Genomic DNA, 26,063 nt, shown 5'->3' with positions numbered 1-26,063 from the left:
TTAAAATTTTATGGAAGAGTGATTTACCCACAATGTTAATTACCAGAAAGATTACATTGTGTCACTAAGTTTTATAGGCATTCAGAAAATAAGTGATTAATACAATGACCTATTTTCAAAAGCTTTTCATGGAGAACATGGGAACTGAGCTTGGTCATGAGACTGGGTGTGTGGCAAACAGAGAAAGAGAAGGCAAGACATTCTGAAAAGAAAAAGCAGGCTCATGCGTGTAATCCCAGTACTTTGGGAGGCCAAGGTGGGCGGATCATGAGGTCAACAGATGGAGACCATCCTTGCCAACATAGTGAAAACCTGTCTCTACTAAAAATACAAAAATTAGCTGGGCGTGGTGGTGCACACCTGTAGTCCCAGCTACTCAGGAGGCTGAGACAGGAGGAGGCTGAGAGAGGAGAATCGCTTAAACCTGGGAGGTGGAGGTTGCAGTGAGCTGAGATTGCGCCACTGCACTTCAGCCTGGAGACAGAGCAAGACTCCGTGTCAAAAAAAAAAAAAAGGAAAAAGAAAAAGCAGAATGCGCAACTCGTGTTTAAATTACGAGCTAGAAACTGGAGGAACTTCACTTGGATGTTTTTTGAGAGTCAACTGGTAAATAAAAATATTGTAAAGGGTAATTCATACAGTAATTGTTATACTATCAAAATAAAGAGCTCTGACTTATTTTCTGTGCTCATAAAACAACCACTTAATGGGAGACAATTTATAGTCCTTATCCTTCCATCAGTAAAAAGTACCAAGTTACCAGCCCATATTTAAATCTTAGTTCTTTGATAATAATACTATATTATCATATAATATAATATATATTTTATATATATAATATATATCTCAGTATTATTCTTATATATGTATTTCAGTAGTAGTATTTAATATATATATCTCAGTATTTTATATATTGAGTATATATAATATATATGTCAGTAGTAGTTTTTAATATATATATCAGTGGTATTATTATATACTACTATTATATTAATAGTATTATTATGTGTCAAATATACCTTTTTATATATCAGTACCATTATTATTAAATATAATCATCTATTTATATAAATATAATATATTCTGTACATTTAATATTAAATATATATTTAATAATATTAAGATAAATATATATTTGTCAGTTATATAAATCTAAGTATGATACAATTTATATCCTTAAAGTGTTTAAAGATTTATATCCTTAAAGTATATTAAGATAGCTGTCATAAAATCTGTTTCTAGTTTAAAATTTTACTAGTTATTTTTTTCTGAGAAAAAAAATCATGACCATATAGTCTCACAAAAAAATTCAAAATAAAAGAATATATACCACTCAAAAATGTTAATAATATATTTAAAACTCCAATAACAGGTCTTGGAATATAGCAAACACTTGGGACTTGCTGAAGGTTAATTTGAAATCAATTATCAATAAATGATGAATTGAATTATTTAAAAATTCTATCATATAATTAAGTCCTAATTATTAATGTTTATATTACCTTATGCCTGGTGGCATATATACCTTCCAAATTTGCACTTTAACTGTACTGGAAATATATCCAATTTAAAATTATTGGATGCCTATTACCTACCTACCATAGTAGGGAACAAAATAGATGCAGTCTGTGACTTCACAAGAGTTTCATGTAGTGGAAAGAGTGTGAAGTTGATTTACCAACTTTTTCAGGTTCTGAAGCAGATAAATCATGAGTAAAATAACTTAATAGGTATATATTGAAGCCTAAATGTTTATATGAGTGTACTTGTCTTAGTCCACATGACAGACAATATACCATATTCCCGTTAGAGTGCTGGGAGATACTCTCCCCATCATTACTCCAAAGGTCATACAAATTAGTACATGTATTCTACTCATTAGCTAAAATCAGGTAATTCTAACATGCATTGCTCTCAATGGTTAAATATTTTCTTGAATTTTAAAACAAACTAAGTAAAGCCTACAATTCAAAAATGACTCTGTATGGTTTCATTAAAACTTACATTTTGACACTTTCTCAGAAAACCAACACTTCATAATTAATGAATGTTCAGCCAAATGTTGACCTTCTGAGTAACTGGAGAAGTGCAAACTTAGGAGGAAAAAAAATGGCTTTAGACTGTTTATTAAAGCCTTAGAACTCTTATCTTTTAGAATGAAAGTTCTGGAAGCATGCCTAAGAAATTGGCTCTATAGGTTAACATTTGAAAGTCCATTTTACATAAAATTCATGCTGTCTACTTTATGCTATATTTAAAATAAGAGGAATTGTAAAAAGCTTAATCTACCTTGATTGCTAGGGGCCTCCTTCAAAGGTTCCTGAGATTCCCAGGCATGTGAAGCCTAAAGATACCAAGCTCTTGTTATAAATGGCTTCAGCATTCATTTTCAGTCTAAATCTATGGAGCCTCTACTGACAGATGGCTTCTTCATATCTGGGATTGAATTAGTTACTTCATTTACTTAAAGTTTAGTGTTAATAAAGTCAAGGTCAGAGGATTGGACTGGTAAAAACAAGATTTGATGTCAAACAGACCTGGATTTGAATTTCACTTCTGCTGCCCAGAGGTTCAGTTTCTTCATCTTTAAAATGGAGAGTAGCACCTCTTTCTGTGTTTTGGCACGAAACAGAGTAGACTTTGATTACCACTGATACACTTGTTTCTGGGTCTGATAGATAATATTCCCTCAATAAAAGCTCATTGCAGTTTTAATTTTTGTATTATAAAAACAACTCACTGTACACGAAGTGTATTCTCCTGATCATTAGTCAGCAATATTCAAGTATTAACAAAGAAAATTGTTGTGAGAATGTATAGAAGCCTATGCACCTGCTTATATTTGGACCCATCAGAAATTTCGTATTTTTCAATAAAAGTTCCTTATTTTATATGACAACTATTAGCATCTCTAATGCTATTCCCCCGAGTAACTAAATTATGAGATAAGCATGTAAAATAATAGTTTTGGCTCATATTTGCTCAATAAATTGTGTTTAATGGATGAATAGATGATTAAAAATTAACTATTTCAAACTATGAAGCACTCAGAAACAAAGCTTGAGGCAAGAGACTAAAGATTTAGTTTGCTATTGACACTGACTTGCTCTATGACCTGGAAAAATTTCTTAATTCCTGGTTCTCCATTTTTTTATCTTTAAAATGTAAGGGTTTGATATGTAATGTCCACAGTCCCTCCCTAGTTCTATAGGTCTATGATTCACACAATTGACGAAACATGACTTAAGCGGCAATTTGTTCATATAAACAAAAGAGGTGTTAGGACATAAGTCCCTTGGGCTCTTAAATTTCATCTTTCTGTTTTCTCTTCTAATAGACTTTTAAAAAATTTCAAAATGTTTATTATTTGACCAACTGAAGAATAGACAGTACATTAGCAAAGTCCACAATGAAAATGAACACATTCGAAGGAAATTATTTCATTGTGTTGAACAGAAAAGAGAGACTCGGAGACAGGTATTTAGGAGAAGAAATTGGAAATATCAACAAGTTTGTTGTGAAGGGTAGCAAAATATGCTCCCCCAAAATAGGCTACTTTAGCATATTGATTATTTTGAGCTACAGAAAATTGGAAAGAAACAGATATAGGAACTCTTTGCTCTCCTTCTATTTGCCTAAAAGAGGGACATAAATTTATGAAGGATTCCTTCCTGTCTTCTCTACCAGAAGGGATAGAAGTTAATCACAAGAGATAACTCTAGACACTTATCAGCCCAGAGAAGTCACCAGAGGAATCTATATAACAAACTTTGCTAAAACTTTTATTTTCCATTAGTTTCCTCCATATATTTACCTTCCCCCCAATTTGTTGCCAGTAGAAGTTCAAAGTTATTTTTCTTTGTCTTATTACTGCTCTACAAAGTTATTGTAAATTTTTGGTAAGATTATAGATGAGACCAAGTTCTAACTACTACTTTGAGTTACTCATCACTGAGTAGTCCCATTTATGTGCAATACACATGTTAATAAACTCCTGATTGTTTTTCTCTTCTTTATCTGCCTTTTTGTCAGTCTAATTTATATGGCCTCAGCCAATAAACCTAAAATGGATAGAAAAAATATTTTTTTTCTCCCCTACAAATACCAATCTATGGCTTTCCATGATGACAATTAGCCAACAGTTCCTGCTAGGGTTTTTCATTTGTTCATTCATTTCTTCAACAAATATTTATTGTATGATTGCTATTTGCATGACCACATGCTAGAGTAAGAGTATAAAGATGAATCTGACATACACTTTGTCCTTAAAGAAATTTCTCTTTAGTAAGGATGATAAAACATGTATATAAATAGAAAAATGTTGTAAATTATATGAGTGAAAGTTATATGAGATTTATGAGGAGGTAACATTTAATTTCAGCCAGGCAGATGGCAATGAAGGGAGGGAAATTGAGGAAATCTGGGAGGAGATGGCATTTTAGCTGGAGATAAAGCATGAATATATTAGGCAGAAGGACATTTTTGGGTGAAGAAATAATGTGAACAAAGCCTCAAAGGAGCAGGAAGCTGGATGCAGTTTGACTCTACAATTGGGTTTAGGAAAGAGACTAATGAGAAATACATTTAAAATAAACACTGTCAGATTGAAGGGACCTTGAATGTCATACTAAGGAAATTTAGTCTTTATCTTTCATGAAAAAACAGGACACTGGAGGTCTTGGATAAGGTGGATGGAAGAAAGTTGTGTTTTAGGGTGGCAACTCCTGAAGAAGATTTGTGCATGGTGGTTGTAAACTGAATCTTAATAGGCAGATAACTCAACTGAAGTTCTTAACCATAATCATTTTCTTGTCCAGGCTGCTGATGTGCTGTTGCAACATGGAGCTAATGTCAATATTCAAGATGCAGTTTTTTTCACTCCATTGCACATTGCAGCGTACTATGGGCATGAACAGGTAAGTCTGACAGTAGGATTTCCAAAGGTTAGGTATTGCTTAAGTGTAGGCTTTTGTTGAATTGTCCTATCTTCAAAGAGTTTATATTTAAAATATCTTTGTATTATTTTTGCCCTATTCTCATCAACCCATCCTTGAGGAGCTTGTAGATCCATATAAGCATTACGGTTGTCATGTTACTCATTTTTGCTGATGATCTTAGTACACAAAGAGGCAGAAAAGTACATTGGTAAGTGTGGCCACAGGAATCAGTCAGCCTAAATTTGAAAAATTCCTAGTGTTTTGACCAGGTGTAGGTTATGTAATCCCTCTGATCTTCATTTATTCACCTATAAAATGGGGAAAGATATTAATTATAACCTCATAGGGTTGCTGTTCAGATGCAATATAAATTGGCAAATGCTCAGTAAATATAGCTGTGATGATGCTAATGGCAATAAAACAACTCATAAAGGCTCTATAAAAACAATTACTAATGTGCTTTATAATTTACTTTAAATGTGTGATTCTATAGCAGGTCCATATTTATAAAATTTTATTTTCTGTAATAAATAACATATATAGAAACTTTAAAGTTTTTAACATACTTTTGTTCAATACATGATTTTATTTAACCTTCACGACTTTATGAAGTTAATGAGTTGCCACATGACTGAGCTTATACTATGGGATAGGCACTATGATAGAACCTTTATCTTTTTTTCTAATTTTTCCACAACCCTGAAATTGGCTATTTGCCCTTTTTTTTTTTCTTTTTTGTGAGACGGAGTCTTGCTCTGTTTCCCAGGCTGGAGTGCAGTGGCTCGATCTCGGCTCACTGCAAGCTCCGCCTCCTGGGTTCATGCCATTCGCCAGCCTCAGCCTCCCAAGTAGCTGAGACTACAGGCACCTGCCACCAGGCCTGACTAATTTTTTATATTTTTAGTAGAGACGGGGTTTCACCGTGTTAGCCAGGATGGTCTGGATCTCCTGACCTCGTGATCCTCCCGCCTCGGCCTCCCGAAGTGCTGGGATTACAGGTGTGAGCCACCGCGCCCAGCCTATTTGCCCATTCTTATCAATGGTATGCATGAAGCTCAGTCAGGTGAGGTAGCATGCCAGAGTCATGCAGCTATTAATAATAAATAGAAGAGCTGGAATATGTACTCAGTTCTGTCTGATCCCAAAGTCTTTATTGTTTTGCTATACCAAAGTACCTCTTCTTATTCTTCTTCAACCAGTGAGACAAATTATCAAGTCCAATTTTCCTAAATGGAGAAGCCAGAATTCAAGGCAACATGTTCTAACTCCAAAGTCTGCTGATTTTCAACCTTAACATATCAAAAGACAAAATTTCTATGTTTCTTTAAAGCACTGCCCTTTGGCAGTGAGAATACTCATGGAACTAAAAATAACAAAAAAAAAAAAAGAGAGAGAGAGAAATACAAATGTAACTGGATAACCAAATATAACTGTTCATTGAATACTCCATTTTCACTCTTCCTCACTTTGTCTTTCTAGACTCATTCAATTGTAGGTTAGAATTATACCTTTTTACCTTCCTGGAGGTCATGCCACAGCACCACCTGAGGGTTCCAAGTTGAAGATCAAACTTACTTGTGTCCCTGTGCTCAATAGTCATTGTGCCTTTATTCCTCTGCTAGCTGGCATATGCCTGGACACTCTAAGACCTGTGAAGCGTGACCTATAGGTAGGAAGATTGCTTATTTCATTGATGTGCTGCTCAGAGTGCACTGGAGTGCAATGAAGAGCTGGGCACTGAAAATACTTTTAGAAGTACAGGCCCAAAAGCACAAGTAATGGAAAAATCCCATCATTTCCTAACCTCAGGCACAGACAAGATATATACAATGCATATTATTTGTAGAGTCATCCTCTTTGACGATTAACCTCATCACCCAGCAGAAACATAAAGAGCCTGTATGCATGTTGGGTGGAGAACTAAATTTGTTTACTTTCCCTGAAAATATAGTCATAGTCTTATAAAATTATGCTGAAATGTGGATGGCCCTTTTATGATAAGGGACTCACTTTCTGTGTGTGAAGGCAGCACATAAGTAATTTATGCAGGCTATTGTCATTTGCTAAAATATGCTGACAAGGAGAATGGTACATTCAATATATAAATGTACCTAATGTGCCATGTTCCTTGTCATTTGTTTATTTACTTATTTTTAAGTGGAAGAGTAGATGTTTTGTACCAAGAGCAATATTTCCTAGGTATGTAATAATAGTCCTTAATAGACAATCGATTTCAGAGATAGTTTAAATCAGTCTATTATAAAGTCACATAATCAGAATATATGGAGTCTGTGTAAGTGAAAATATCTGCTTAGGCATGCAAGGTTCTTTAAACTAAACTTCTGCTGTTCTGATTTCACCTGAATTAAGTCTTGATCTGCCCATTAGCCAACAAAGAGATAAAATGCACATGCTCCAAGTTGGGGCTACCACTTTTACTAACAGTTATTGAACACCAGGCACTTTTCTGAGTGCTTTTCATGTGATGACTTATTTAATCCTCACAACAACTCCAAGAGGTAGAAATATTATTATTACAACTTTAGCAATGAAGAAGCTGAAGTATCAAAATGATAAACAATTTGTTCAAAACAATATAGCTGATAAGTAGAAGCCTGATTTTCAAACCCTTGCTCTTGTCTATTACACTCAATAGGAACTCAGTTCCCCACATCACACCCAGCTAATATTTTCTCTAGAATTTCTATCAAATGTCTGCCATATTCTTGAGAGATTTATACTTAAGACATGTTTATTTGCTGACTCATGGGAAGTAAAAATAGTTTTAGAGCTTGAATTCACTTTTGTGCTGACACTTCAGTGGTCAAGACAATTGAGAGGGGTCAATTGCTGTTTGAACCCTAACTGCTATTTTAAGGACTCAGACGCTTCCTAACTTAACCTTAGTATCACTGAGGTGACTTTTGAAATTCTCAGGAGAGCCAATATCAAGTTTACAGAAATTATTTGGAAAGTTCTTAAGTATATATGTAAGTGACTCAAAGGAATTCCTAAATTACCTGAAACAATCCGAGGAAGACTCCTACATGCTTCATCACTTTATCCCTCTCTGAGCCTATGGATGTAGAGTCTCAGTTAAATGGAGAAGATGCCAGGGCTACTGTTTCTGTCTCCAATTCACTCACGTATCCAGAAAAAGACCCATATGGCTGAAGCTGCTGTGAAAATCAAGAATCAAGTCAACTACCACCGGCTCTGGCCAGAAGGAGACTTTGGAAGAGATCATTCAGAGAAGATTCTGCATGACTCTAGAGAGGATTATTTATGTACAGTGAAGACCTACATTATGAAGTTGACAAGAGAGTTGATACTAAAGAGAGCAAATGACAAAAGTAGGTTTTCAAGGTCAAAAAATGTGGAGACGATTTTTAAAAAACGTTTTCAAAGCTCCCTAGCATCTCATCTAGCCCCATATTAACTCTGAAACAGAAATGGTAAACAACATTGTCTCAGTTCACCAACAAAAATAAAAAATAACATTTACAGAACAAATACTGTATGTCAGTCATTGTGCTATGCACTTTAAACAAATTCCTAATCTAATCCTCATGACAACCCATGAGTTAAGTCTTATTATTCCCATTGCACATATGAAAAAACTTGGGTATAGATAAATTAACTAATTTTTCTCAAGAACACAGAGCTGATATAAATCGGATTCTAGATTCGAATCTAGGACTATCTTAAACTGCACCTTAACTCTTAATCAGTGTATGATATTACCCCTCAAGTTAACAACATAAGGTCAGTAGCAGGCACTATTGGTTGCTTAGGCAAAACTATCATTTCAACTGTTACCACTTTGGGCCATATTTTTTTTTCTTTCTTGCAGACTCCTTATTTTATTTCACTGTTCAACCTCTCTCCTAGAGGTTGTGCTTACAGATGCTCCTATCCCCAGCCACTATGTGTTAGATCTTGATTAGTTGAAGCCACTCACAGTAAATCTTTCCCCTTGCCCAGGGATTTGTTTAGAAAGTTGCAAATGACCTAATCCAGACTAAAGAGATATGGGAAGATGGTTTCTGGAGAGTTTTTAAGAAGGAATTTCTAGATTTAAAAAAATGGTCGCTTGTTCCGAAAGGTAGAGGTCATCTCCTGCTCTACGCTGTGAACTTCAGTTTGTAATGGCTGGAGATGCTGCAGCTCTCTTGCTACCATGAGTTGATCCATCCTACTTGCTGAGCATGGCAGAACAGAATGACGGAAAGAACTTGACTTATTAAGCTGTTGTATTAATCAACCCTAGAATTGTTCCAGTTTTGAACTTCTTGCTAGGTGATATAACAATAATTTTTTTGTGGTTTAAGCCAGTTGTGTTCTTGTATACTGCCAAAAGTTTTGCATTATTGTTTGAATTTTGATACTAATTTCAAATGAATAAATCCTTTAGGTAACTCGCCTTCTTTTGAAATTTGGTGCTGATGTAAATGTAAGTGGTGAAGTTGGAGATAGACCCCTCCACCTAGCATCTGCAAAAGGATTCTTGAATATTGCAAAACTCTTGATGGAAGAAGGCAGCAAAGCAGATGGTAAGATTATATGTTTAAAAGACCTTTGCTGTCATTTGCTTTATGTATACCTTTTACTTGTACTTCTCTTACTAGAGAATAATCTTGAAGTTGACTAATTCTGTAGTCATGTACTTATTTGCTCCACAAGTCATAATTCATCTTTAATATATTTATTAGGTCTACATGCGAATCCTTCTTAACATGCTTTAGCTCAGTTCTTAATATATTAGGAGCTCCAGTGAAAGTAAAGAGTTCTCTTAGATGAATTAGTTGTCTTCACTGTTGTTCACTAATCTTTTATAAATTGAGACATTATTTACTTCTAGCAAATTCTGAAATATTAGATATATAACCTGATGAATATTTATGTATGTATACATCCATTGATAACCACCCAGATCAAGATTTAGAATATTTCATCACTCTGAAATTTTCCCTTATGCACTCATCTCAGGTAAATAGACTTTACCACCAAAGGTGATTAATATTCTGGCTTTTATTGCTATATATAGTTTTGTCTGTTCTTGAAGTTTGTACAATTTTGTGACTGGCTTCTTTTGCTCAACAAGATGATTTGGACATATATCCATGTTGTTGTATGGATCATAGTTTGTTCTTTTATATTGTTTATGATTGCATGAATATACCATAATTGGTATATCCATTCTTCTCCTAGTAGACATTTTAATATTTCTAGTGTTTTTCTATTATGAATACAATTGCCAGTAACATTCTTATTCAAGTATTTTTGTGGACATATATGTTCATATCTCTTGAATATATATATAAGCACATATATGAGAGAATTGATAAATCAAAAGGTAATAATTAGCATGCATATGTTTAATGTTTTAGGAAATTTCTAGACAGTTTTCCAAAATGTTTGTACTATTTTAAAATCTTACAACAATATATGAGAATTTCAGTTGCTTCCCACAGCATCCCCAGTATCTGATATTATATTACTATACTTTTTAATAGAGTTTGAGTGTGATCCATTCGGGAAAAAAAAAGCTTTAGAATACATAGAAGGACTTCAGAATCAGTTGATAGAATAGAATTTCCTTTTATTTTTATTTTCTTAATTACAAAATAAATTTTGGAAAGTTTATTATAAGTATTGAAAAATTTCTTTTTTTCACTTTTCCTCACAAACTTTATTTTTTGACAAAAATTCACTCAGAGTTGCATCTTGCCATTAAATTCTCTCAGGCATATCCAACATTCTTCCATTGACCCCCAAGAGACCTAATTAAAAGCCCAGCCATAAGAACTGCTGGCCTTTGCAGCGGGAACAATACACATTTCCAAAAGGACATGGTTGTCAAATCTCTAGAACTGCCAGTTCCTTGGTCCAAAATTCAGATCGATATTTAGTTAATAAAGCTAATCAATGTTTTTTATCTACCCATAAGGAATACACAAAGTATCCTAGAGACAACCGTGGCAAGAGACTAAGGTAATTTCCAGTTTCCAAATTGTAAACAGGGGCCACTTTATTTTGTAAAATGTAAGAAACATAGCTTGCATTGTTTTCTATACGCCAGTATGCAGTAACTCAGGAAGCTACTTTAGAGCATTATTATAAACAACCTATGTTGTCAGCATGTAAGGAATGGTGTTCCTTGGACCTTGTTTAAGCAGTCTCTTTCATTTTGTTAGTTTAGAATAGGCACAGGTACACCTGTGTGAATGACTGAACACATAATCGTGTTTTTGAAACTGCCTCACTCTTCCAAGGGGTCAGGAACTGCATCACTTTTTCCTTTTATTATTGATGCCAACCTTAGCTTTTTATTCCTCTGCACAACTCCAGAGCTCAGTAGTGTCAAAATGAATGTCATTTATGATCAGCATGTCTCTAGGATCAAAAGACTCCTCTGTAAAAGGCATTGAAATGTGTAATACTACAACCATATCCCCCTTACATACCAGCATCATATGATACAATTTTTAACATTTTCTTTTTGGTGCATGCAAGTATTACATGCCTCTTACTCAATTATTTTATAAAATCAAGAGATGGCATGACTCAGATTTTTAAGTATTTTTATTTCTTTCTAGTACGTGCTTGATATTTAAGTCCCATTTGCACTTCAACCAGTTGCAAAAAATAAACCAGAAGATCTGCTATGCCAATGGACACTGTGCAGGACTTGTTATTAGTTAGTTCACTTATTCTAAAATGTAGCTAAGCCTCCAAATGATTTATTTTAGATCTGGACCCTGCCTGTGGTAAATGGACATAGCAGAAAGATTAAATAAATGACCCCAAAAAGAGTACAATTTGAAATCCAGTATTTACAGTCCATTTCCATGGTAACAGAATGTCACAAATGAAAATAAATTCAGGTTGCAAAATTACCCAAAATGTAATTCTGAAAGTAGCCTCTTTGGTTCAGCATGTTTGAGAGGCTGACCTATTCAGTTAGATATGTTTTAAGTCTCTGTTCTGCTTCTTTGTATCTCTTAGGGTAATGAAAAAGGAGAAGTATAATGCCCCCTAAATGAGATTGAAAAGGGTAAAATATTGATGGACTGCATAAGAAAAAAAATAGTGATACAGCCTTCAAAATATGCCATTTTGATAATGTTAAAAATTGAAAAAATTAAATTTTGAATTAATAATTTTTGTCATCTTAATCATAAATGCTATATTTCTTTTAAATAACACAATCCTTGCAACTGGACAGAGCTGGATATTACAGAAAGCCGCAAAAAATTCCTAGAACGTTTCCAGCCATAGGAAGTGTTTTATTTTTTGAAATATAGCTTGTTGGATGTATTACACAGATCTGTTACTGAAAGCTTATTAAAGACAGACCTGGGAGTAATTTTAAAGATCTTGTAGGACCTGCTGACATTGCTTGGTCAATACGCAGAAATAAAGAAGAAACAGCACCCATTCACCCAATATTCAATATTTCTTTCAAAAGACATCACTATATACCTACTCTCTTCAAAACAGAGCACCAGGAACTAGATATTTTCCTAATAATGATTTGCATGTATTTTTTGTTTTAAATTCTCCTTTATATGTTTCTCAATAAGATGCTAAGTTAGAGCAAATAGAATATTATTCATGCATTCAATTTTTCTAAGATATAATAATATATTTTCTTTTTTGTCTTTGCAAATTGGTCCAAGACAAAACTAAATACATCACAATGACTGAAGCAAAAACAGATGTGTATACACATAAATTCTATGTCTGATTCCATATTTGTCCTGGCTTGTTCCTTCAGTTGGTATTTACGTCTTCTTTGATGGGAATAATGTTTCAGCCACTGTGGATAATTCACCAAGTAAATAACCTAATTTGAAGTTTACTGATTCAATTGGCGAGGAATACTGGGTGGGGCCAAGGATGGCCAAAGGCAAATTATAAATTAATAGAAGATTGCACTGCATTCTGCTTTGCATTTTTCCTTCTGAACCTTAAGAATTCTTACGTCACGCTCCAGATGCCCTGGACTCCTAACTGTTCTCAAGCATTGACTTGTGGCATTGACTTTCCCTGGCTTAGTACAGAATGTGAACAAAGGAAAAGCTTTTTATAAAGAGAGATAATCAAAAGAACCAAGAACATTCTTCTGAATGAAAGGCGTCTTTTTGAGCTACTCATTAACAAAAAAAGATTCAAAGGTTTGTTTGTAATAACAGCCTTGGGAGGAGAAGCTCAGTGACTTTGTTAAAGATTTCCCTTTGGCTTAAAATCTTGCAGGACAATAAAATGAGGATGATTGTCTACAAATATAGCAGCTACAAGGCCTAATTAAGACCCTGTCTAGATTGACAAAGTAATCAAACAATAAAACAAATGGCTTTAGAGCAGTTGATTCCATTATTTTAGTTTTAAAAATTATTAAATCCAGATTAGGAATTGAGCAGTTTGATATTCAGTTGTTATTACTTCAGGACTGTAATTATTGACTGTTTAACTAGACTGTAGATTATTTGAGAGTATAGACTCTGCATTTATCTGTTATTAGCTTTGGACATAGCAAATTTCTAAGATGGACATTAGTAAAAACGTTAAGTAACTTTTATTAAATGTCTAGTATGTGACAAGCATCATGCTAGATAGACGCTTTCCAATCATGATCCTCTTTATTCTTTTCAGCATCCCTGGAACAATGATCTTATTATATCCATTGTTACTGATAAGACATCCATACCTCCAACACTAGCTTAATGGCTAATACATAGTGATCATTTGATTCTTGTTGAGGAAAGAGAGTGTATCTGTCAAGTTTTTTTTTTTTTTTTTTTTTTTTTTTTTACTTTCAAGTATTAGAAACTAACTCTTGCTAATTTAGGCATAAAAGGAGTAGATTAAAGGATACTATGTAGCACACAGAATCTTCTTCCTCAGAACAGAGTAGAAAGCCATGTTTGAAATTCTCACAGTGAGGAACAACATCCAAAATCATGCCCAGATGTGGTCCTGTGAAGATGCACTGCCACCCTTGCTAGGCACACATAAACTCTTGTGCTTCTGATGCCAACAATGCAGGGCATTGAATCTGTGGCTGAAATTGCTACCATGGGAAATTGGATGGGGCTACTGCCACCACTGCCACATTGCCAAGATAGATTAGGCCCTGCTTTTTATGTCATCAGCTCTGAAGTCAGAGTCTCACATGATGTGTTGATTGGAGGAGTCTACAGATAGGTATCCAGACCAGGGAACTGTTGAGAGTAAAAGTGTCATTATTAAGAATTATTCCAGGATAACAAGCCTAAACCAGGACATATGGTCACCCTCTGCTAATTCTGTTCCCTAGCTGCAAACAGATCTTGGAAAGCACATTTTCTGCTTCTGTGATAGAATGTGGTCTTGGCTTCTCATTAATACTTGCAGTATACAGAATTACCCAAACATCAGAAGAGGTTATAAGGCTGGGTGTTTCAACGAGAAGGACACATGTCCACTACTGAATGAAGAATTGAATTTTAAATAACCTGTCTAAAGTAGAACAATTAATGCGTTCTGCCTAAGTCTAAAGTGCTTTTCCTTTCATGATACCATGCTTTGCATAGTGTAGTATGGCAATTTTCAGCTAAGGATATACATCAGAGCTGTTTACAACAGTGTTGTAAACATACAGGTTGTGGGGCCCCACTTTAACCTACTGAACCCAAATCTCTGGGAATGGTGCTCTGGTCAGGATCTGTAATTCTTAACATCATTCAGATAAAAAAACAATCAATTTGAAATGTGATCCTTGTGGAAATAAGGCCACATGTACCTTTTGGATGCTATTAGTTTCCTGAACTGTTCCATGGTGTGAGATAGATTTGATTTGATGTGTTCCATAGAATTTATGGAAGCTAGAAGGAAACCTGTTTAATGTGGTAGTAGGCAATAGAATAACATTATAATTTTAAAAATTAGTCGCCCTTAATTTCCTTTATGATTATCATTAACTGGCAATTTCCAGGAATCACTCAGGCACTTAGAAATGTCTGTGGTACTATACATATGAAGGTTGAGAAACAAAGAATTCTAGATAACATATCTTTTTCTTTCTTGCTGATAACAGTGAATGCTCAAGATAATGAAGACCATGTCCCACTCCATTTCTGTTCTCGATTTGGACACCATGATATAGTTAAGTACCTGCTGCAAAATGATTTGGAAGTTCAACCTCATGTGGTTAATATCTATGGAGATACCCCCTTGCACCTGTGAGTATTATGTAGCATTCCATAGGTTCTCCAGGTATACTGCATGTACTTGCTTACAATATTAACAAGATATTTTCTTCAAATCTAGGGCATGCTACAATGGCAAATTTGAAGTTGCCAAGGAAATCATCCAAATATCAGGAACAGAAAGTCTGACTAAGGAAAACATCTTCAGTGAAACAGCTTTTCATAGGTAAAAGAATATTTAAGAGCAATAGCCACTAAACTTAGCTGACACTCTAAAGCACCTGAAGTTGTGTGTATAAAGCAAGAACAAATAGTGGCAGATGTTGCAATCAGAGAGCAATAGCAGAGGTAGGGCAGAGGACAAAGAGCCAGTGCTAGATGCATGGAAGAAAAGGTGGAGGCAGATGCTGCAGTCAGTATAACAGATGGGGCCGAAGCCAGATGCTGCGTTCCTGGCAGCAGCCACAAAGACAGAGACTGATGTTGCCAAGGCAACAGGCATATCAACATCTGTAAGCATATTGCTTCTATTCCTCTTCACTCCATGGAAAGCTGCCAAAAAGGGATGTGCCCATAATCCTCCTCCAACAAGAATCTCATTACCAGAATTCATCAGCATTAAATGTGACACTTTTTTCCTTTCCACTTAAACCTTACGTGAAAATGTGTCTACCTATCTAAAACATCCATCTGTCAGCCTGTAAAAGCCTAGTCAGGGTGGCCACTCAAATACCTAAGAAAGCATTAGCTCTTCTCTAGGAATTCATGAGAGCCCTTTACGGTGTGCTCTAGAAACGCACACTGAAGGAACAGCTGGGATTAGAAAAGTTGCAACCAAAATAAAAAGAGAGAAAAAGGAAAGAAAACGTTGCTAATAAGTCAGAGCTATAGTTCCCTAAAATGCCCAAAAGGAAGGTGGATGTTTTATAAAATCTAAGGCCTTCATTTTTAATGAGTAACTATTTTGCTAAAACAGTAAAAGCATAGTAATTCATATTTAGTAGATCTTGAAAATTTGTCCATTTGCCTACACATTACATATGTTTCCATTAGTCTGTAACCTCTAAAAATGTATTTGAGACTAATTTGTTGTTCACATAATGTTTTTGTATTGCATTGATGAATAATAAAAATGAGGAGACTCTCTTTATTTCTTACCAAACTAAAATTAAGCTTGTGCTTCTGCATCAGGCATCAACCTGTCAAATTTCACATACATTTCCAGATTTTTCTTGTCAACCAAAGACTCAGTCAAAAAAGGGTGAAGTAAAACCACCATTTATGGAATAGTGACCATATGCCAGATGATTTGCATCCATTATCTCGTGTAATCCTTACAACATTTTATGAAGTTGGATTTATTATCTCTCTTTTACAGAAGAGAAAACTGAGGCTCAGAAAAGCTAAGTAACTTGCCAAAGTTTCTTATGGATAGAAAATAATGTTGCAAATGCCTACCTAATTCTAAATCCTGTGCTTTTTACATTTCTTCGTGTTCTAGTACCAGAATATTTTGTCTGTTTTCTACACACTCAGAACAGATGCAAGAACTCCTTAGATCATACTTTCAGTCAAATGGATCAGTGGAATCTGTCCCTGCAGAGGACAGTTGGCAGAACTGATATGTACTGGTTGCTAGTATTCTCTTTCCCATTAGGTCATGCCTGTTACAGCTGACACCTCAGGCTAGTTTTCAAATCATTTTACTACTTCATGCACTAAAATTGAAACCAGCTGTAATCAGAGGGTGACTGTCACCTCCAAAAGATTGTTTATATGAGAAGATTTGTGAAGTGAGTTGAAAGTATATACCCAATTGTTTTATTTCGTGTAAGCCTGTGGCTACTCAGAGTAACAGATTAATGTTTTTGTTATATTCATTTTAAGCATATATTTATAAAAGAAACTCCTTTTATGTGAGGAATTCATTCTGAATATGAATTTTTCTATGTACATAGTATTTTGCACAGAGTAAGCACTCAGTACATTTCTGTTGCGGTTTTCATATGTATACACACACATATACAAATATATATGTATATATGTACACACGTGTGTGCGTGTATATATGTGCATGTATGTATGTGCATGTATATATGTGTGCATACGCACACATATACACATATGTGTGCATATATTCAGAACTCATTTTCTGTAAGTAGTTTCTTTGAAAAAGAGCAATGAATCAATATTAAATGTGTACTGTTATGGGTCGTATTTATAATGCAAATAGTTAATGATGATATGATACATTGCACTGAGATGGTGGTTTTCTTATTCACTCAATAATTCAAGAAAAATTTATTAAAGACCTACCTTGTATTGAGGCTACTGGGAACATTAAGATGACAGGATTCTTTCAGTCCTTAAAGGAGCCCTATTGTAAGGTATCAAAGTAAACAGAGGTGTATCCAGTACCATATTACAGTGTGATAAGCAGTGTAAGATTGAAATTACAAAGAAGCAGAGGGGTCAGCAATGAATTCTGCCTTTGGTTCATTAGAATACTTCATATTCAGTTTAATTGGATGAAGAATAGTATTTCATGAAAGAAAAATGACTCAGGCAAGTTTAGGCAAGACCATCCCAGGAAGAGGAAATGCTAAGACCCAGTGAACTCCCTCTTTTTTTCTAGAACCAAGCCTCTGTGCCCTGCCTTTAGCCATTATTTAGTTGGGGCTTTGCCCAATGCTAGTTCCTTCCAGTCAGTTATTACATACCTCATATCTCTTCATGATTTGAATGTAGAGTATTGTTAGTTAACAAGTGATAGCAAAAGCAGAGGTATGAGGGAAACTACAGGAAAAGAACATTTATGAGAATTACTAATCAAAAAGTTAAATCCAGTAGTCATTACTAGGCATGCTAATTTCATACAAAATATTTTTCTCAATGCATCTTAGATTTCCCAGTAAACAGTAGAAGTCAGAATTTCAGATAAGTATTTCAACAAATCTATGTGCAAAAATTATCTATAAAAATCTTATTTCCTTGCATCTTGAAATTTATTAATTTTTCCACAAATACTTTCTCACACCTGGAAAGAGCTGATAATGAAAGGTCCTCCACAATTTGTAATGTGATTCTATAAGGATTAATTCACTTGAAATTTCAGCAACAATTTGGCAAATTGATAGGGTATTGTCTATCATTGTTTTATAGATGGTAAAACTAAAACTCACAGAGGTGAAAGAACTTGTCCAGGATCCTCTGGTTTGTGTGTGGCAGAAGTCTGGATTTTGAGTCCACAACTAATGCTCCTTCAGTAAAATGAAAGCTTTGAGATCTTACTCTCTGGTCAAGGAATTGTTTGGAGAGACAATAGATGGTTTTACTGGGAATCATTTCAGTGATTTGGATGTGACCTGGATTTGACTAAAACTCTCAGAACCCTCCTGAATTTCTAATTTGATTGTCCTGCAGAATATTTCCTAGGTCCTGCAGCTAAAAATGCAAGGAACTCTTATATCTTATCTCCTTTTATGAAAAATGACTAATATCCCTGAAAACATTTGATAAAAAACACTGGAAGTTTTATACAGCTCTTTTCTTAAAGGTCTAGATGTGAGAATCTTTAGGATTTTCTCACCATATATCCACATTTTTATTTAGCCTTTGTAGATGGTGCTTGTTTATTTTTCATCACCTCTTCTCTTCTCTGTTTCTTTGGCTCTCTTACATACATGTGTGCATCTAGAATGCCTGGCTTAACAGGGCTGCATTTGTTTGTTAGGACTGCCGTAAAGAAATACCACAGACTGGGTGGCTTAACCAACAGAAATTTATCATCTCACAATTCTGGAGGCTAGAAGTCCAAGATCAAGGTGTCAACAGGTTTGGCTTCTCCTGCAGCCTCTTCCCTTGGCTTGCAGATGGCTGCCTTCTTGCTGTGTCTTCACATGGCTACCTGTCTGTCTACATCACCTGTGTCTTAATCCCAGATTCTTCTTATAAGGATGTCAGTCATATTGAATTGGGGCCCACCCTAATGACCCCATTTTAAATTAAGTACCTCTTTATTTATTTATTTATTTATTTATTTATTTATTTATTATTATTATACTTTAAGTTTTAGGGTACATGTTCACAACATGCAGATTTGTTACATATGTATACATGTGCCATGTTGCTGAGCTGCACCCATTAACTCCTCATTTAGCATTAGGTATGTCTCCTAATGCTATCCCTCCCCACTCCCCCCACCCCACAACAGTCTCTGGTGTGTGATGTTCCCCTTCCTGTGTCCCTGTGTTCTCATTGTTCAATTCCCACCTATGAGTGAGAACATGCAGTGTTTGGTTTTTTGTCCTTGTGATACTTTGCTGAGAATGATGGTTTCCAGCTTCATCCATGTCCCTACAAAGGACATGAACTCATCATTTTTTATGGCTGCATAGTATTCCATGGTGTATATGTGCCACATTTTCTTAATCCAGTCTATCATTGTTGGACATTTGGGTTGGTTCCAAGTCTTTGCTATTGTGAATAGTGCCGCAATAAACATACGTGTGCATGTGTCTTTATAGCACCATGATTTATAATCCTTTGGGTATATACCCAGTAATGGGATGGCTGGGTCAAATGGTATTTCTAGTTCTAGATCCCTGAGGAATCCCAACACCAACTTCCACAATGGTTGAACTAGTTTACAGTCCCACCAACAATGTAAAAGTGTTCCTATTTCTCCACATCCTCTCCAGCACCTGTTGTTTCCTGACTTTTTAATGATCACCATTCTAACTGGTGTGAGATGGTATCTAATTGTGGTTTTGATTTGCATTTCTCAGATGGCCAGTGATGATAAGCATTTTTTCATGTGTTTTTTGGCTGCATAAATGTCTTCTTTTGAGAAGTGTCTGTTCATATCCTTCACCCACTTTTTGATGGGGTTGTTTGTTTTTTTCTTGTAAATTTGTTTGAGTTCATTGTAGATTCTGGATATTAGCCCTTTGTCAGATGAGCAGGTTGCAGAAATTTTCTCCCATTCTGTAGGTTGCCTGTTCACTCTGATGATAGTTTCTTTTGCTGTGCAGAAGCTCTTTAGTTCAATTAGATCCCATTTGTCAATTTTGGCTTTTGTTGCCATTGCTTTTGGTGTTTTAGACATGAAGTCCTTGCCCATGCCTATGTTCTGAATGGTATTGCCTAGGTTTTCTTCTAGGGTGTTTATGGTTTTAGGTCTAACATGTTAGTCTTTAATCCATCTTGAATTAATTTTTGTATAAGGTGTAAGGAAGGGATCCAGTTTCAGCTTTCTACATGTGGCTAGCCAGTTTTCCCAGCACCATTTATTAAATAGGGAATCCTTTCCCCGTTGCTTGTTTTTCTCAGGTTTGTCAAAGATCAGATAGTTGTAGATATGCAGCATTATTTCTGAGGGCTCTGTTCTATTCCATTGGTCTATATCTCTGTTTTGGTACCAGTACCATGCTGTTTTGGTTACTGTAGCCTTGTAGTATAGTTTGAAGTCAGGTAGTGTGATGCCTCCAGCTTTGTTCTTTTGGCTTAGGATTGACTTGGCAATGCGGGCTCTTTTTTGGCTCCATATGAACTTTAAAGTAATTTTTTCCAGTTCTGTGAAGAAAGTCATTGGTAGCTTGATGGGGATGGCATTGAATCTATAAATTACCTTGGGCAGTATGGCCATTTTCACGATATTGATTCTTCCTACCCATGAGCATGGAATGTTCTTCCATTTGTTTGTATCCTCTTTTATTTCATTGAGCAGTGGTTTGTAGTTCTCCTTGAAGAGGTCCTTCACATCCCTTGTAAGTTGGATTCCTAGGTATCTTATTCTCTTTGAAGCATTTGTGAATGGAAGTTCACTCATGATTTGGCTCTCTGTTTGTGTGTTATTGGTATATAAGAATGCTTGTGATCTTTGCACATTGATTTTGTATCCTGAGACTTTGCTGAAGTTGCTTATCAGCTTAAGGAGATTTTGGGCTGAGACAATGGGGTTTTCTAGATATACAATCATGTCATCTGCAAACAGGGACAATTTGACTTCCTCTTTTCCTAATTGAATGCCCTTTATTTCCTTCTCCTGCCTGATTGCTCAGGCCAGAACTTCCAACACTATGTTGAATAGGAGTGGTGAGAGAGGGCATCCCTGTCTTGTGCCAGTTTTCAAAGGGAATGCTTCCAGTTATTGTCCATTCAGTATGATATTGGCTGTGGGTTGTCATAGATAGCTCTTATTATTTTGAGATACATCCCATCAATACCTAATTTATTGAAAGGTTTTAGCATGGAGGGTTGTTGAATTTTGTCAAAGGTCTTTTCTGCATCTATTGAGATACTCATGTGGTTTTTGTCTTTGGTTCTGTTTAAATGCTGGATTACGTTTATTGATTTTCGTATGTTGAACCAGCCTTGCATCCCAGGGATGAAGCCCACTTGATCATGGTGGATAAGCTTTTTAATGTGTTGCTGAATTCGGTTTGCCGGTATTTTATTGAGGATTTTTGCATCAATGTTCATCAAGGATATTGGTCTACAATTCTCTTTTTTTGTTGTGTCTCTGCCAGGCTTTGGTATCAGGATGATGCTGGCCTCATAAAATGAGTTAGGGAGGATTCCCTCTTTTTCTATTGATTGGAATAGTTTCAGAAGGAATGGTACCAGCTCCTCCTTGTACCTCTGGTAGAATTCGGCTGTGAATCCATCTGGTCCTGGACTTTTTTTGGTTGGTAAGCTATTAATTATTACCTCAATTTCAGAGCCTGTTATTGGTCTATTCAGAGATTCAACTTCTTCCTGGTTTAGTCTTGGGAGAGTGTATGTGTTGAGGAATTTATCCATTTCTTCTAGATTTTCTAGTTTTTTTGTGTAGACGTGTTTATAGTATTTTCTGATGGTAGTTTGTATTTCTGTGGGATCAGTGGTGATATCCCCTTTGTCATTTTTTATTGCGTCTATTTGATTCTTCTCTCTTTTCTTCTTTATCAGTCTTGCTAGTGGTCTATCAATTTTGTTGATCTTTTCAAAAAACCAGCTCCTGGATTCATTGATTTTTTGAAGGGTTTTTTGTGTCTCTATTTCCTGCAGTTCTGCTCTGATCTTAGTTATTTCTTGCCTTCTACTAGCTTTTGAATGTGTTTGCTCTTGCTTCTCTAGTTCTTTTAATTGTGATGTTAGGGTGTCAATTTTGGATCTTTCCTGCTTTCTCTTGTGGGCATTTAGTGCTATAAATTTCCCTCTACACACTGCTTTGGATATGTCCCAGAGATTCTGGTATGTTGTGTCTTTGTTCTCGTTGGTTTCAAAGAACATCTTTATTTCTGCCTTCATTTCGTTATGTACCCAGTAGTCACTCAGGAGCAGGTTGTTCAGTTTCCATGTAGTTGAGCGGTTTTAAGTGAGTTACTTGATCCTGAGTTCTAGTATGCACGTGGTCTGAGAGACAGTTTGTTATAATTTCTGTTCTTTTACATTTGCTGAGGAGTGCTTTACTTCCAATATGTGGTCAATTTTAGAAAAGGTGTGGTGTGGTGCTGAAAAGAATGTATATTCTGTTGATTTGGGGTGGAGAGTTCTGTAGATGTCTATTAGGTCCACTTGGTGCAGAGCTGAGTTCAATTCCTGGATATCCTTGTTAATTTTCTGTCTTGTTGATCTGTCTAATGTTGACAGTGGGGTGTTAATGTCTCCCATTATTATTGTGTGGGAGTCTAAGTCTCTTTGTAGGTCACTAAAGACTTGCTTTATGAATCTGGGTGCTCCTGTATTGGTGCATATATATTTAGGATAGTTAGTTCTTCTTGTTGAATTGATCCCTTTATCATTATGTAATGGCCTTCTTTGTCTCTTTTGATCTTTGTTGGTTTAAACTCTGTTTTATCCAAGACTAGGATTGCAACCCCTGCCTTTTTTTGTTTTCCATTTGCTTGGTAGATCTTCCTGCATCCCTTTATTTTGAGCCTATGTGTGTCTCTGCACGTGAGATGGGTTTCCTGAATACAGCACACTGATGGGTCTTGACTCTTTATCCAATTTGCCAGTCTGTGTCTTTTAATTGGAGCATTTAGCCCGTTTACATTTAAGGTTAGTATTGTTATGTGTGAATTTGATCCTGTCATTATGATGTTAGCTGGTTATTTTGCTCATTAATTGATGCAGTTTCTTCCTAGCCTTGATGGTCTTTACAATTTGGCATGTTTTTGCAGTGCCTGGTACTGGTTGTTCCTTTCCACATTTAGTGCTTCCTTCAGGAGCTCTTTTAGGGCAGGCCTGGTAGTGACAAAATCTCTCAGTATTTGCTTGTCTGTAAAGTATTTTATTTCTCCTTCACTTATGAAGCTTAGTTTGGCTGGATATGAAATTCTGGGTTGAAAATTCTTTTGTTTAAGAATGTTGAATATTGGCCCCCACTCTCTTCTGGCTTGTAGAGTTTCTGCCAAGAGATCTGCTGTTAGTCTGATGGGCTTCCCTTTGTGGGTAACCTGACCTTTTTCTCTGGCCGCCCTTAACATTTTTTCCTTCATTTCAACTTTGGTGAATCTGATAATTATGTGTCTTGGAGTTGCTCTTCTCGAGGAGTATCTTTGTGGCGTTCTCTGTATTTCCTGAATTTGAATGTTGTCCTGCCTTGCTAGACTGGGGAAGTTCTCCTGGATAATATCCTGCAGAGTGTTTTCCAACTTGGTTCCATTCTCCCCGTCACTTTCAGGTACGCCAATGAGATGTAGATTTGGTCTTTTCACATAGTCCCATGTTTCTTGGAGGCTTTGTTCATTTCTTTTTATTCTTTTTTCTCTAAACTTCTCTTCACGCTTCATTTCATTCATTTCGTCTTCCATCTCTGATACCCTTTCTTCCAGTTGATCGCATCGGTTACTGAGGCTTGTGCTTTCATCACGTAGTTCTCGTACTGTGGTTTTCAGCTCCATCAGGTCCTTTAAGGACTTCTCTGCATTGGTTATTCTAGTTATCCATTCATCTAATTTTTTTTTCAAAGTTTTTAACTTGACATTGGTTCGAACTTCCTCCTTTAGCTGGGAATAGTTTGATCTTCTGAAGCCTTCCTATCTCAACTCATCAAAGTCATTCTCCGTCCAGCTTTGTTCCATTGCTGGTGAGGAGCTGCGTTCCTTTGGAGGAGGAGTGGTGCTCTGATTTTTAGAGTTTCCGGTTGTTCTGCTCTGCTTTTACCCCATCTTTGTGATTTTATCTACCTTTGTTCTTTGATGATGGTGACGTACAGGTGGGTTTCTGGTGTGGATTTCCTTTCTGTTTGTTAGTTTTCCTTCTAACGGTCAGGACCCTCAGCTGCAGGTCTGTTGGAGTTTACTGGAGGTCCACTCCAGACCCCGTTTGCCTGGGTATCAGCAGTGGTGGCTGCAGAACTGTGGATATTGGTGAACCGCAAATGCTGCTGCCTGATCATTCCTCTGGAAGTTTTGTCTCAGAGGAGTACCCAGCCATGTGAGGTGTCCATCCGCCCCTACTGGGGGATGCCTCCCAGTTAGGCTACTTGGGGGTCAGGGACCCACTTGAGGAGGCAGTCTGCCCGTTCTCAGATCTCAAGCTGTGTGCTGGGAGAACCACTACTCTCTTCAAAGCTGTCAGACAGGGACATTTAAGTCTGCAGAGGTTATTGCTGTCTTTTGTTTTTCTGTGCCCTGCCCCCAGAGGTGGAGCCTACAGAGGCAGGTAGGCCTCCTTGAGCTGTGGTGGGCTCCACCCATTTCGAGCTTCCCTGCCACTTTGTTTACCTACTCAAGCCTGGGCATTGGCGGGCGTCCCTCCCCCATCCTCGCTGCTGCCTTGCAGTTTGATCTCAGACTGCTGTGCTAGCAATGAGCGAGGCTCCATAGGCGTAGGACCCTCTGAGCCAGGTGCGAGATATAATCTCCTGGTGTGCCGTTTGTTAAGCCTGTTGGAAAAGCGCAGTATTAGGGTGGGAGTGACCCGATTTTCCAGGTGCTGTCTGTCACCCCTTTCTTTGACTAGGAAAGGGAATTCCCTGACACTTTGCGCTTCCCGGGTGAGGCGATGCCTCACCCTGCTTCAGCTCAGGCATTGTTTGCTGCACCCACTGTCCTGCACACCCCAGTGAGATGAACCCGGTACCTCAGTTGGAAATGCAGAAATCACCCATCTTCTGCGTAGCTCATGCTGGGAGCTGTAGACTGGAGCTGTTCCTATTTGGCCATCTTGGCTCCACCCCTCTTAAGTACCTCTTTAAAGACACAATCCCTAAATACAGTCTCATTGTCAGGTTATGGGGGTTATAACTTCAACATGTGATTTTTCGAGGTGTGGGGGAGAGGGCACAATTTAGTTCATAACAAGGACCTTCTATCTTTCTTGTTTTATGTTTTTTTTTCAGTGCTTGTACCTATGGCAAAAGCATTGACCTAGTCAAATTTCTTCTTGATCAGAATGTCATAAACATCAACCACCAAGGAAGGGATGGGCACACTGGTAAGAATGTGGTGAAAGCACCACTAGTTCTAGATGCTTATCAATGATTAAGAATAATGGTATGCAAAGGCATTTAGGGGCATGTGGAGCATGTAGGCATGTTGAGCATGTAGGGAGTGCTCAACTCCAGTGGGAAAGGGTATTTTATCAACTGACAGCATTTAGAATTGATAATGACTGATAATAATAAAAAGCAGACTGACTTTTTGGTCAATTTTATTATTGTGTTAAATTATTTGCAGTCAATGCATCCTCTAATGGCCAGCACTAGGGACAGACTGACCACACTGCTCTGCCCTTGATTTGGTGATCAAAAAAAAAAATACCTGTGATAGGTCTTTGTTCTTTTACTTGTGTAAAGATGCTAACATTTGTTCTTGGTAATTACAGTGGATATAGAAATACTATAATTGCACTGAGGAAAAGACAGTCTCTATAGAATACTGAGTACAATATAATACCCATTTTGCTTAAAGTAATGTCTCGTTTGGTCAATAATAAAATT

The 26,063-nt window shown here is 36.4% G+C and overlaps 1 protein-coding gene across 1 annotated transcript in view; it reads left to right on the top strand.

Annotated features, from left to right (window-relative positions):
* The window catches only part of TNNI3K (TNNI3 interacting kinase), a 307,803-nt gene that overhangs the window by 93,794 nt on the left and 187,946 nt on the right, over positions 1-26,063 (top strand). Inside the window, 5 exon segments of the mRNA NM_001204855.1 lie at positions 4,818-4,916; positions 9,352-9,490; positions 15,019-15,163; positions 15,252-15,356; positions 25,464-25,558. Of these exon segments, the coding sequence (NP_001191784.1) occupies positions 4,818-4,916; positions 9,352-9,490; positions 15,019-15,163; positions 15,252-15,356; positions 25,464-25,558 (583 nt within the window).

This window comes from Pongo abelii, chromosome 1, assembly GCF_028885655.2.
Source record: "Pongo abelii isolate AG06213 chromosome 1, NHGRI_mPonAbe1-v2.0_pri, whole genome shotgun sequence".
NCBI lineage: Eukaryota > Metazoa > Chordata > Mammalia > Primates > Hominidae > Pongo > Pongo abelii.
Note: the sequence above shows the minus strand (reverse complement) of the source record. Positions and strands in the feature narration are given on the sequence as shown.